The 14,375-nt window shown below is 37.8% G+C and overlaps 1 protein-coding gene across 2 annotated transcripts in view; it reads left to right on the top strand.

Moving 5' to 3' along the window:
• Positions 1–349: 349 nt before the first annotated feature.
• LOC129091468 (zinc transporter ZIP11-like) overlaps positions 350–14,375 on the top strand; it is a 108,711-nt gene continuing 94,685 nt past the window's right edge. For both annotated transcript variants that reach the window (XM_054599103.1, XM_054599102.1), the window contains exons 1-3: positions 350–428; positions 2,076–2,193; positions 3,354–3,392. In XM_054599103.1, the coding sequence (XP_054455078.1) occupies positions 2,086–2,193; positions 3,354–3,392 (147 nt within the window). In that variant the 5' untranslated portion in view covers positions 350–428; positions 2,076–2,085. The remainder of the gene's footprint in view (positions 429–2,075; positions 2,194–3,353; positions 3,393–14,375) is intronic.

Genomic DNA, 14,375 nt, shown 5'->3' with positions numbered 1-14,375 from the left:
GATGGTGGCACCTTGCATGGTAGCCTGTCATCAGTGTGTGAATGGGTGAATGATATGTAATATACTACTGATTGTAAGTCGCTTTGGATAAAAGCGTCTGCTAAATGACTGTAATGTAATTCAATTTTAGGCAACTGGGATATGTTTAATTTAGTGTCTAAGAAGAAGTAAAATGTTCTTGTACTATGTTTCTTATATGTTAAAAAAAAGGAAGAAAGAAAAGAATATAATTGAACTGCCTCAGTTAACCAAACTCCGTGTCGTTTTTCATAATATTTGAATGAGTTAATAAGGTCACTCTCACTACTTCTTCTATCACAGTGATTGAGCAATAGGCTGCGAGGAGAGGCGGGGCTTTGACTGTCATAGACACGTGGACCGGGAAGTAGGAAGTAAATACAGAGGAGGCGAGGTGCCACTGGAAAGAAGTGAGTAAACCTGAAACAAATGCCAAAAATACCGATAACATAAAACATAGGCCAAAATTAAACTTTGCCGAATTAATGCATGTAGTTTGATGGCACCACAAATAGAGTTTGAGTGAGATGTAACATATATTTTATAGTTTAAAGCGAACAAGCATTTAAAGTTAGCCGGTCGGCTCTCATTTACATGCATTCATTATGGACTGTGTCTCTGTGTTTGTAAGTCAGTTAAACAAAGACCACTTATAAAACACATCCGTGACGACACATTAAATTAGTTTATGCAGCAATATCACAAAATAAAACATCTTAGCTGTTTATGTAAAAGGTCAGTTAAAGCTACGTACGCACAAACAATGCATGTAACTTCTCATTCAAAATTCCTTCGGCATTTCGGAGATGAATATCAATATGTCAGTCATATTTACTTAATGGTCAGCCGTCAATGCATTATAAAAGCAGCTCTCATTGCTGCTGTGTGGTAAATATTCCCATAGCATGTTATTTTTTAATTGAAGTGCTCATGCAAATGTTATTTGATGATTAAATGACAAAGTCCTACTGCTCACAGCTCACATTGGTAAATATTTCCATAAGTCAAAAAAACCCCACAGGTTTATTTATCGCATATGAATGTGAAAAGATGCCATTTAAAGTTACTTTAAAGTGAGACTATGTCACTTTTGAATGAAGAAATAACACATTCTTCTTCGTACAAATGAAAAGCTATATTTATAAGCTACTGTATAAGACTTATCTTTTCTCATTATCAATACTGGCAGTTTTTTTTTATTTTTATAACTTTATTTTTATAACTTTTATAACGTTATGTAAATGTTGCTCTGTAACAGTCATGATTCAGGCAGTGTGTTGACCTGATGACTCTTCTCTTCTTGTACCAATGTTACACAATGTTTTAACCTTTTTATTTCATCCAGCAGTCAATTGTGATCACAGTAGCCACTTTGTCTACGTGAATGTAACCTCTTAACTGATAATTAATAGTTAAACAATAATAAGATTGATTTGGTGTTTTAATGACAAAGTGACATTCTTAGCATTCACAGCACCTACTGTACATTTTTTTATTACGTGAGAATGAATCGTCAAGGTATTTTAGGCTGTACCGTATTATCTTCAATTTAGAAGTGATGGAGCAAACCCAACAGGATTGGCAACATGAATTCCAGGATGTTAGAGTCCTGGGCAAACAGGATTTGACTATCATTTGTTAAGCATGGGTGCTGAAACAAACAAAGTGGGTGTGTATGTAGAACAAGTAATGTGAGGCTTAAAGGCACTACTTTAAGTCAGCCTAAGCACGTTGAGCCCTTCTAAGGGATCAGTTGTTTGTTCTCTTGTCATTCATGTGTATACTTTGGCGTCTAAGATACACACTTCCTTAAAGTGTTACAGTTATGTTGCTTTCTGGTACCTTAATGACGTCTCCTAGATGGGGACAACTATTCTTAGGAATAGGCTCATTCTGAGGCAGGGCAGTTACTGGAAGATTTCAATCCACGTATTTTGTTCACCTCCAGTTCTCAAAGTCTTTCTGGAAAGATAAGAACAAGATATCATCCTCCACATCTTCCAATAAAATGTGAATGTGTCGTGGGATTAGTGTGTTCATGTGTGTTCTTTGTCCAGGTCTGGCACCATGCTGGAAGGCTACAGCCCTGTGACCCAGGCCCTGCTGGGGACTCTGTTCACCTGGGGACTGACTGCTGCCGGAGCAGCCCTGGTGTTTGTCTTTTCTAGCCGACAGGTATTGTGTGAACCCAGAACACACAGACACATGGAGCTTGTTGTTTTAAAAGAATAGTAGTAAATATACTTAATTTCGATGAGATGATAACACTATCTTGTAGTTTTACGTTAGCTTGGCGTTTTGTCCACCATGATTGAATTGGCGTCATTTAGTTATGTGAAATAACAAACAAATTTTATCAACATACAATTCTCTACATTTTTACAGATAACAGTAGAGGAAAATTATGAAGTAATGTAGTTTTAGGTTTTGCTAAGGCAAAACATGGCTAATTGTCCTGCTAGCTAACTTTTGATTTAGCCCTCTCGCTTTAGCTGCCTTATGTGGCAGAGTCCAATAAATGTGGTTTTCATAAAGAATACAGTTAGATTTGGCCTGGTTTTTAGCTTTCTCAGAAATTATACATTTTGATATCGCAAAACAGAGTAATATTCAGGTCTTAACTCAATTTTGTCAAAATAAAGATACAATATTTTGCTTTTTAGACGAAATTCAGCAACATTTTGTATCAATACTGGTCATATTTGAATTTGAACATTTATGTTTATTGGTTTGTTTTTTGTTGATACAATTAATTACCATAGTGGGATACAAGCTAATTAAATGTTATAGTGAAATACTTGAGTTAAACATAAGTCATAACATAAAAATATATGTTGTGGTAAGTATGTAGCAGGAGCCTGCAGGTGGTTAGCCTAGCTCAGCATGAAGGCTAGAGATGGGGAAACATCTTGCCTGGCTCTGTCCAAAAGTAAAAAAAAAAAAATGCTCTAGAGGTGCTGGTAGATGCAGTTTGTGCAGGCTAGCTGTTCAGATATATTGATGATAAAAAACAAATCTGTTTCTAGATGAAAACAGCACATGCATAAATTAGCTATATGATATTAGTGAAAATAAATTTTCCATGTTCTTAGCCATTTAGCTGCTGTTGTCAAGAGCTTAGGATTTCCAACATGACTGCTAACATGCAACCCCGCTATTGACAGACAATAGTTTTGCTCATGGATTGTGTTTTTTTTATTTTTTTTATCTCTTGACCTCTGATTCTCACGCAATGATGCATTTTTGCCAGTTAGAACAACAGTAAGGTTTACTGAAGGGTTTGAAGATATTGGTTTGACTGACTCGCACAATCTCTTCTTATCTGCCCTTTTCAGAAGCGCATCTTGGATGGAAGTTTGGGCTTTGCAGCTGGGGTGAGTTAGATTTATTTTGAACTGAACCTCTCTCTCTCTCACACACACACACACACACACACACACACACACACACACACACACACACACACACACACACACACAAACACAAACACAGACATACATAGAGCACAAGTAGGAAGATGCGGCGATGTGATGGTTTTTTTTGACGTTTCACTGTGGAAGGCTGAGTTTCTTCCAGAGACAGACAGCGCCTGACACTTCCAGATGCCATATTAATTCATAACAGTTTGTGATAATTATTCCCCCAAATGAATTACTGGCCTTATCATGTAAAGAGGTAATATGCTGCCATAGAAAATACAGCCCATAAAGCTCACTATCTGACTTTTACGATTACATTTCTTGATTTCCTGAGGGGGGAAGCAGTTCACGTACGATGTTTATCAAGTGTCTCAGTGTAGAGAATCAGGAGCATATCTGAACTGGCACAGAACGGCAAGGTCTCTGAGTGATGCCGATTACAATAATACAATTTCTTTACAAGCTTTTTAAGCCAGTGAAAGCTATCTTGTACTATATCTCTGCTGGGATTTAGAAAAGCTGCGTAGCTGTTTTAACCTATTAGGAGGTTTATAAAAGAGGGAAATGATCGGACAATCACACATTGAGAGAGGATGAGAAGTTCAGAATGTTGAGCATTCATTAGTTTTTTTTGAGTGACTAAGTGTGTGCACATCCAAGCAAGTACTCAGGTACGAGACAAACAAAACCCTTACCTGCAGAGCACTGTAGTCCTCCTCTGTTCCTCCTGCAAAGGAAGTCAGATGGTGTCTGGCGATTTTACGGTTTTGAACTCATCACGTTACTGCAGTTTCACATGCACGTTAGACTGTGACATAACGTAAATACTCGTGTTTGGTTTGTTCGTCTGTGTAGTTGACCGCTTCCTATGTAGATATGAAGGGCTCACCCTAAGGTTTCGAAAACACAATTCTTATTTTCAGGTGATGATACACAAAGCTAAAAATATATTTATGAATATTATATTCCATTTCTGCTAATAAGAGTACCTGATATGCTACACACTAGCCCTTTAAATAACTGGTCAAGCTAAAACATGTAAGGTACAGTGCTGGATTAAACTGGTCCAAAGATCCTTAGAAAGTGTAATGTCTACTCAGTGTGCAATATACTAGCATCATTTTTCTACACCACAAAAAATGAATGTGGTTTCTTTTTCCATATCAAGATAAACTTTATCTGTGAAAACAATAGAATTTTGCTTTCCGTTTATCAGTCTTTTTGTTGATACATGAGCTTTTTCATAATTGTGTCCATAGTTCTATTTTCGTGTGTAAACAATGGTGAGAACTGTCATACATAATGTTTTCCTGTTAATGTCACCACAGACACCCAGTTTGTAATATTGCAAATCGATGAATATTGCAATACTTTCATAACCGGGCCATAGACTCAATCACCATTGTGTTGCCTCTTTCGGGGATAGATAGTGACCTAAAATACATTTATTTGAATTCAAATCTTGGAGATTGCCACTTTAAACATCCATTTCCATGTAGCTTCGTAAACAGCAATCATATACCCACGTGAAATGGATGTTTTTTGTTTTTTTTTAATCCTGATGAAACTTTTATTGCGATTCCTTAGCGATTGTGAGATTGTTTATAATAACAGACCACGATAAGTGAGGTGATAAGACTAATGCAAAATGAGGAGAGATTGTTCACGCTTCCAGAGAAAGCGAGTGGCGTAAACTATCCATCTAATCTCAGTGATAGTTGACTTTGTGGAACTTTCTCCCATCTCCCTACTGCAATTGCTCAGTTTGGCTGCCAGGTCTAGGAAGAGTTCTGGTCATCCCATACTTCTTCCATTTAAGGATTATGGAGGCCACTGTGCTCTTAGGAACCTTGAGTGCTGCAGAAATTCTTTTGTAACCTTGGCCAGAATCAGTATCTCAGTTCAATCTAAACAGCTTTTCAATTATATCCCAGGCTGTACTGGTGCTCTTATATGTTCCAATAAAATAAGATAACACAGAGAAGAGCTGGGAGGCGGTTTCTGTCCATCATTTGCTTAATGTCACTCCAATTTTGTGATTAGCATATCTTTCTGAAATATATTTTTGATGAACTTAGCCACTCAACATGAACTGTATGAATTTTTGATACAGCTTGTCTGAATCTCTCAAATTTTACAACCCCGTGTTTGCATAATATGATTTTTAAAGTAATTAATTTTAATAAGAAACTAAATCTTTCATTCTAATCCTTGCATATTGTATGTAAGTTGTTGGCTCTGATTGTGTTATTGTATTAGATACTGGTGGCATAGCAAGTAGAAGTATTTTTTTTAACTTTCTGTTTCATTTTTGTTGAATTATTGCCCTACCTTGGCTCCAGTTTGGTTTCTATTCATGTAAATGTTTGCTTTTAATCAAATTTGTAGACACTGAAAGTACAGGAATGGTTTTGTAACAACTACGATAAGAAATATGAGCATTTGCTTTACTGTGTACCTGGAAAAAAAGCTGCTTATACAGGATATATGGATGGAGAAAGACTAAGTGCTGCTGCTGAAGGTAGCAATGTATGCAATCTTGTGCTTGTTGAGTGCGGACGGTTAACTGCAGTCCTCTACACTCACTGATGTTTTGCCTCTGAGATGTGGCTGTGCCGAGTGACAAGATTGCTGCTCCATTTGGCTTTTATATTTGACAAATTCAACTATTCAGCTATATTCAGAGGAAAAAATAAGATATCCCGGAGGGAGTTGAGTAGATGGAAAGACTAGGGAAGTAGATCGGTTCTCCCTTCATGCCATATTTAAAGAAAAATGTCCTGAGAGGCCTTGGGATTGCTTCTTGGTTGCAGATGGAGAGTGAAAGAAGGTCAGACAGATAGTAGGAGCCAGTTTTAAGAGTGGAGACAGATAGTGATGCAGGGTGATTTTTTTTCTCAGTTCTGGATAATGGTCAGTATAAGCAGAAATACCTTTTATCATTCTTGCAACCATTTTTTTCTTGCCCTTTTTATTCCATAATTTATTGTGCTAAGTGTAGCTATTACTCACATGCAAATACACTCACAATCTGACAAGCTTTTTACCTCTGGCTCTAATCTCCCTACAAGGATTCCCACCTGTGGAGGGATTTGTGGGGGTGGCTGTGGCTCAGAGGTAGAGCGTGTCGTCTTCCAATCAGAAAAAAAGGGGTTTCGCTCCCAAAGGCTGCTATGGGAATACTTAATTACATCCTGTTAGTGGCACTCTGCATGGTATTCCCTGCTATCAGTGTATAAATGGGTGTGAATTGGGGAAGGTAATATAGTGTTAAGGGGCTTTGAGTGGGCGGAAGACTAGAAAGTCTTTTTTAGCATTCACCATTTAGCAAACTTCCGAGTGATGAAGTGCAAGAAAAATATAATGCTGTTCTTTAGACGCTGTTCTTGAGTTTTGAAGCTGGGGGAACAGCTGGTCGAATGAGTATTATTCCAAACTATATATTTATTCACTTTTCAAAGGTTTATTTTATTGATACAGTCTCCTGGATAATTTAACAACATAATTTATGTCATGGCCATCATTAAAGTTGAGCTAATTTTATGAAAATGGTGTACACTTCTTGTCTCCAAAGTAGGCGTGGTCATGGCCTCCATCAAATCTGGGTCATGGTTATTGACTCCCAAATAATTTGTTGAACAAAACAGCATGCCATAGTTGCAGAATTCATCCAATATTGAAAATTGAATGAATTAATCTAAATCTGATGATTGAACCAAGGGGACTATTTCATTCACAGCGTGGTTTTTTTGTTAATTAATTGATCAGCGTTCACAAGTAAGATACTCTTACTACATTTCTAAGTGGTGAAAATGTATCAATACCCTGAATTTGCAATTTCAACATGTTATATTAAAGTTGATTTCCAAGAATGAAGACCATAAAAATTGTATTATGGTATTGGTCACATTCGCAATGACATTTGCTGCTATATCTGTGTACTAAATAGGTTGAATGAGTGTTGAAATGGCATTTTGGATAGTAAAAATCTCGAGGTGACTCATAAAGATGTTGCCTTCTCAGAGAGACTGTGATGTGATGACAGAGTAATTGTTAGTGAGATGAACAATGGACTCGGTTAAAAAGTGAGAGTGGTCGGTCGCGTACATCCAGAATTGAAAAATCCCAGCGTGAAATAGACTTTCTCACACAGTGCTGGTATGACGCACTCTAGTATACACTCTGTATTAGAATATAATTTATATCACACCACTATGTTTCACACATTATGTGTTCACACAATAGCACATTGGCATTCCAGTTACACCTCCACAATATACACATGTTCAGGTCCTGCAAAATACTTTTAAGTCCAAGGCTGGGTTACACCGACAAGGATTCATTTTAAACCCGATTAAATCATGGTTAACTTTAAATTATGGTGCACGAAACTAAAATACAAAAATAATTACATTTAAAACATTCTAGTTTCAACTCTAAATCTAGATTCAATTTAAACCTTTTAATGTGATCTAGTATGAACTTTAAACCTACACTTGACGAGGTTTAACATTTTAACAAACCTTTTTTGTTCTACTTTGATGCGAATAATGCAACTAAATATATTTTTTCAAATTGCCATTTTTGTCTTGAGTACTTTAATCCAGAATGCAAATATGATGAGGCGAAAAAGCAATGTAATTATTTTTCCTGGAGCAAGGTCGTCTTTGTCTCTTTACACTATATTGCACCACAGCACATAGGCTGCTTAGTCATAAGACGACAAACTTAATTACTTTTTTAACCTTGACAAAGGCAGCACATACCAGATCCACTCATTTCGTGCTTTCACAATAAAAGCCTCTAAATATATACACTGCTTAACTGTTTAAGGATTTTGCTAAAAGGAAACTAAATAATATAACCGACTGTAGTTAAGGCTTTACGACAATTTACCTCAGACACACTGCCAGACGCTGCTTTGGGTCAATAGGACCCTAGTAGTTGATCCTCTGCATGTCTGAATCTATTCGAACCTTTTATATAGAACAAGTATTGCAACTGTCGCAAATTAGCATTGCTGCCGATATGTTTTGATGCCAAACACTTGCAGCCGAGTATTTTGAAAAAATGTTTTGTCCTTACTGTGCATATGTCTGCTTTTTTTTATCTTGTATTATTTAGCCATATTGCTCTATCTATTTGATTAACAAGTTTTCTGCCAACAATCATAAGTAACATTAGGCCAACTAACTGACTTTTAGCTAGCTAATGTACAAACAATATAATATTTTGTTAAGGAATATAAAGTAGCTTAAATGGTTTTAACCCCTTTTTTATAGTCTCCTTACTAGGTCTCGACAGCATGCAAATTGATTCGTTTGATTTGGCTAAGCAAGTATTTCCATATTGATTAAGTTCCATTTAATTTCGGTTTAGACTTAGATTTACGAGTTTTTGATTGGGCATCAGAGCTCATCTTCAATTTAAATCTGATCTGATTTGCTCATTGCGATTTAAAATTTTGACTTGACTCCGATCAGAACTTATCTTGTACTAAATCAATCCTTTTTGGTGCAACCCAGCCTAACATTAAAAAATGAATGGTGTGTGGGCTTGTGCTGTGTGTATGGGGCTCGGTGGGTGTCTCATGACCTGCATGTGTCATTCTTTTTGCATGTCATGTAATTCAGATGGCATCCTGTTCCCATGCTTTGCATCTGCCGCCCCACTTACTCACATGGCCGGAATCCAACACATGCAAACACACACAGATAGAGATGGACACACACAGGCATGCCTTACAGTCTTTGTCACGGCAGAAAATCAGGTTGTTATGTCCTGGAACACAGAGTTTGGCAAGGAGTAGCAACAATTTATCTCTTTGAATCTCTTCTTCTTATCCTTCCAGTCCGACCTCACTTGTTGGCATGTTTAAGGTGATGGCGATGTTTATTCTTGCACCGAAGTGTTAGAGGAAAGCAATTATCTTAATGTGCAACATACAGTCAGGTCCATAAATATTTGGAAATTTACACAATTTTCATCATTTTGGCTCTGTACACAACCACAATGGATTTGAACAAATTAAAGCTGAAAGTCTGCACTCAAAGCACATCTTGATTGTTTCATTTCAAATCCATTGTGGTTGTGTACAGAGCCAAAATGATGAAAATTGTGTCAATGTCCAAATATTTATGGACCTGACTGTATAAGCCCGGTCTTCTGATTCCTTGAGTTAGTTTCTGGGAATATTTGAAATAATGTCGTTTTTGTTTTTAAAGGCTCAGTTGATATAAGGCAACAGTTATTCCTCCACAGACAGTTTATGAGGGCAACTCCAGCTGACTGTCACAAATACAATGCAATCAATCATTTACAAAAAGTTTAATTGGCTGATGTCACACTTCTTGCTGTATTGGAACACACTGTTGCCATTGAACATAATGTGGGCCATATTATGTTTCCTTAAAAAAATATTGGGAGAAATAGCAATGCAGCTTATGTTGTATATTTTGAGATTTCTGAACAGACCAGAAACACACCTCAAGAAATGTTAAGACCATTATCAGAAAAAAAAAGAAGCTCCAAAGAATTTGAAGGCTTTTTATTAACTGTCTCGGAGTAATAAATGGGTCTTAACTCAGCCAAAGTTCTCGGAGAAAAAAAATGTTTATTTGCTCTATTCAGATGTATTACTACCCTAGGACAGGAGTTCTGTCTGCTCCAGGATTAAGCACACCATAACTTCACCCAGAAACCTCTGGACAAAATTAGTTCTTGTAATTCATGTTTAATATGCATAAGAAATAATGGTAAGAGATGCCACAACGCTGTGTTTATTACCCTTCAAAGCTCTAATACCCGTATATTCATCATTTTCATGCCACACGATAAAACAAACGAGCAGTTCACTTGTCAGTGTTATGAACAGCTCCATTAATAAAATCATTGGTCACTGAAAACAGTGGATGAAGACTCTATATTAGTTAACACCTTGGTCTCAATACATGTAGGTGGTAGTCAGTCAGTGGAGGATGAGGAGCTCAGATAATTTACTTGAGTAAAATAAGCAATACCACAGTTTTGACAAACTCTATTTCAAGTCCTGCATTCAAAACTTTACTCTATTAAAAGTATTTTACATTACATTACATTACAGTCATTTAGCCTGCGCCGAAAGATGGGCAGCGACTCTGCTGTCCTGACGTCAGTGGGGAGTTCATTCCACCACTGTGGGGCCAGGACAGAAAAAAGCTGTGACCGGGTGGATCGGCCGCAGGGACCTCTGAGCGACGGGGCAACCAGTCGCCCCGAGGCAGCAGAGCGAAGTGGTTGGGCGGGGGTGTAGGGCTTGACCATGGCCTGGAGATAGGAGTATAAAGTATAAACGTACTATCATCAAAATGTACTTTCAGTACAAAATATTATATAAATTGATGGAACAATGCACAAGGATTTTAATGTTTGTATCTGTAAATAACTACAAACTCGTAGTGAAGATAAAAGTACAGTATTTTCCTCTGAAATGTAGGGAAGTACACTATGGTACAAGTATAAAGTAATATAAAATGGACAAACTCAAGTAAGGTACAAGTTACTCAAAGTCGTAAGTAAGTGGAGTGCTTGGGTAAATGTACTTCGATTCTAAATACCACTGGTGGTAACACATGCATGATGATTGATGGTGTAGCTATATGGCTCAAAAAAGTCTCTGCCTTTTGGAATTAACTCATAACCATTTTAAAACTTAATTTGCTCAATAACTTTCATTTAAAGCTTAGTTTTTTCTGAATGTTTAGCTGATTTCGAGAACGTGGATGCGACTTCTGGAACAAGACCAGGCGAACAGACAGAACGGATTTGGTGACAGGTGTTCTGTAGGGTCCTTCCATTATTATGGCAGAAACCTATAATTACAATATTAGCCTGTCTGTGGCAAAAACAAGCACTTTTAGTGGACCTACATTGACGGTGCAGAATTGCCCCGAACGATTACCTAGCAGCCTGTATAGCAGTCTACTCTCTGCAGCATACTCCATCAGTCCTGTAGCCAGACCCGCCAGATGGTTTGTTACACAGAACCATCGGAGAAGCTGTCTGGAAAAGGTTCGGAATCAACCTGTTTGGAAAAGGACTGACACTTACAAATGGATGAACAAACTCAATGACAATCAAACTCTTTGCTGAAGCCAATTGGGAGAAGAGTGAAAACGCCTTCAGTGTCGCCCTTTGCTCGTGTTTCAATCAATGAAATACTCTCCAGTTCTTATATAATTGATGATATTGCAGCTTCTACGCTAGACTTTTTAGGAGTCGCCATTGATGTTTAGAACTGTCATCTCCGTGTCACCTCACACACAATTACCGACTGGCTACGCCCGTAGTGGCCAGTAGCTCCTCACAGGAAGGTGATTTGTCTGGTCACTATCGGACACAAACACTTTACTTGAAGCCTGATGATGGATTTTTTGTGGGATATGTGATCCTCTTGTGACATCCAGCAAATCCAGCTTCCATACAAGGTAATCAATACTGGACCAATTTCTTGTCACCATGGGTCACATGGACACAAAAACATTGGAAAATATGGTGCGTGTTGAAAAATACAAAAGATACCCATTAACAGTAGCCAGGACCATTGATGTGTTGAAAATCAATGGATAAGGAATGTAAATATGGAGGCACATTCACACAATTCATGTTATTCTCTGGCTCCACCTGGGTGACTGCCCACCCATATGGATGAAGCTGAGATTTTGATATTTGTAGTCCATGTGCTGAAACAAAACAAATGACATGGGCAAATCTCAAATGCTTGCAAGCTATTGCAAAAGAGAGGCCAACAAACATCATTTTATGCAATTATACCTTTTGCGTTTTTCTTTGGGGGTTATATTTCACAGAATTCAGCCCACACCTTCTTCTGTGATTTTCGGGCATTCTGTGCGCGGTGATTGAAAACAAGCTTGAGGAAGCTGTAACAGAGGTCCAATCATTCGTCAATATGGGCAGTAGTTCTGTTGCCATGCAGCTGCCAGACGCGTGTTGTGTGTGTGATCGGTGAATGAGCATCCTGAGGGGTAGACAGTACCTGTCAGGAATAATTTGTAAGAGTGGCGTGTGGTTTTTTCTGTCTGTTTATAAAGACATGGTTGCACACAGAATATAAATATTTGAGTGTATCGGGAATGTGATAACTTTTCCTTAATTTCATGTTATTGTGTTACTTCTGGTTTAAAAAGCAGCCTGCAGCCTCGGTGTTATCAGCCCCTGATGTTCCCCAAGAAGAACTGGAATGAATTGAGCCTAACGAAACCTTATTTATTTATTAAGGTGCTGCTCATCCTTGCTAGGCACGTGTATAGACAAGTGCCTCCCACTGCATCGAAATGATCAAATTTGCCAGTCAGATTTGAGTGGCTAAGAGGATATATAAGTGCAAAAGCTGTGGCTGAATTGAGTCGAGAGGGTGATGAAAGAAGGAATGCAGGAAGCATAAGCAGGGGACTGTTGAGAACAAATCTGTGTTTTCCTACAGGTGTAGTGCCCTTTACATGAAGGGTTGGATAGGGAGGAGTATAAATTGTGGGGCTCGAGATGCTTATTATCATCTCAGCAAGTCACATTGCTTGCTAATTACGTTTACTACTTTTGTTTTTTTCCTTTATTTCTTGTGTTAAGTAAGATAAATGACTAACTGCGCGTGCAATGATATGACGATTGATGATTTATTATTCTGTGCAATATTAGTGTATTCATTGCTGAATTTTGGTCTCATTTGGTTAATTAAAATAGATGTAATCTCGCAATTTTCCGTGCAGTGCAGTATGAGCACAATAATAATGAAGTCAAACATTTCTGCATAAAATATTCATATTACTCCTGCATGAATGAGCAGGATATGTGTATTTCTTCACATGGCTGAGTGCAAATCAAACTAATTGACTCATGGTCACCCTTCTTATTATCAACTGTTGGCATAAGGAATAAGAAAACCAATATTGTCCCTGTCATCATGTTCAGACCTTTGCTTTTCAATTGTGAAACATTATTTTATGCTTGAATCAAGTTAATAATCAGATATATACACGCATGGTTAAACTCCAAATTGTATCCTCGCCAGCGAGAGCACAGTGCTATGAGAAAGGCACCGTGGCCTTTGGAGCCTGCTATCTCTGTTCATCTTTTCCGTCTGTGGAATAACTCTTTATTCTCTCATGTTGGCACCTTCACGCCGAGGTGTAAAGGCTTGCTGGCAACTGGCAGTCTAAAGGTCAGAGGAGTGCATTTGTGGGGCAAGAATAATTGTCAGAGAATATCTTGACAAGAAAAAGAATGAGAGATCTTCCTCCATCCCTGTACTATTACTCATCTGGACATGCACTTTAGAGAGGCATGTAATCCCTAGGTACATCTCCCTAGAGGAGATGTTTGGGTGCTAGTAGAAGTGTACTTTGCAAGTTTGATGTGTGAAACTGTAAGAATGCTACTTGGCAATGCTTGGAACATGTTTCAATGAAGTACTGAAGCCGCTATATGACCTACATAAGCAAACAAGACTGTCATTGAGAATATGGACTCTCTTTATAGTCATTCATACAGAAAAAAAGTAGCTTATATATGGTTAGATACTTCCATATATGTGTTGCATCTGCAAAGTTTGTATTTCCTTTGTAATGTTGTCAACACAACTAGCAATTTTAAATTAGACAATGTGCCTCTAGGGTCTTTGGAATAGTTTTTGTAAAGTCTCACATTGTGACTTTTTAATCCTCAATTGAATTAAAAGCTTATCCACTGTTGTGCACCGACCCTGTCTCCTGCAGAATTGCGTTCCCTTACAACTAAACTGAATTCTCAATTAGCATTCAGTAAAGGGTCTCAGCCAAATGCTTAGAATACCTATAAGTACTTTTTTTGTGACCTTTCCAGGGAAAGACATTTTGTTTGCCCATTGTTAAGTCTAACTTTGGAAACCCAAAACATGCACTAGCA

Source organism: Anoplopoma fimbria, chromosome 5, assembly GCF_027596085.1.
Source record: "Anoplopoma fimbria isolate UVic2021 breed Golden Eagle Sablefish chromosome 5, Afim_UVic_2022, whole genome shotgun sequence".
NCBI lineage: Eukaryota > Metazoa > Chordata > Actinopteri > Perciformes > Anoplopomatidae > Anoplopoma > Anoplopoma fimbria.
Note: the sequence above shows the minus strand (reverse complement) of the source record. Positions and strands in the feature narration are given on the sequence as shown.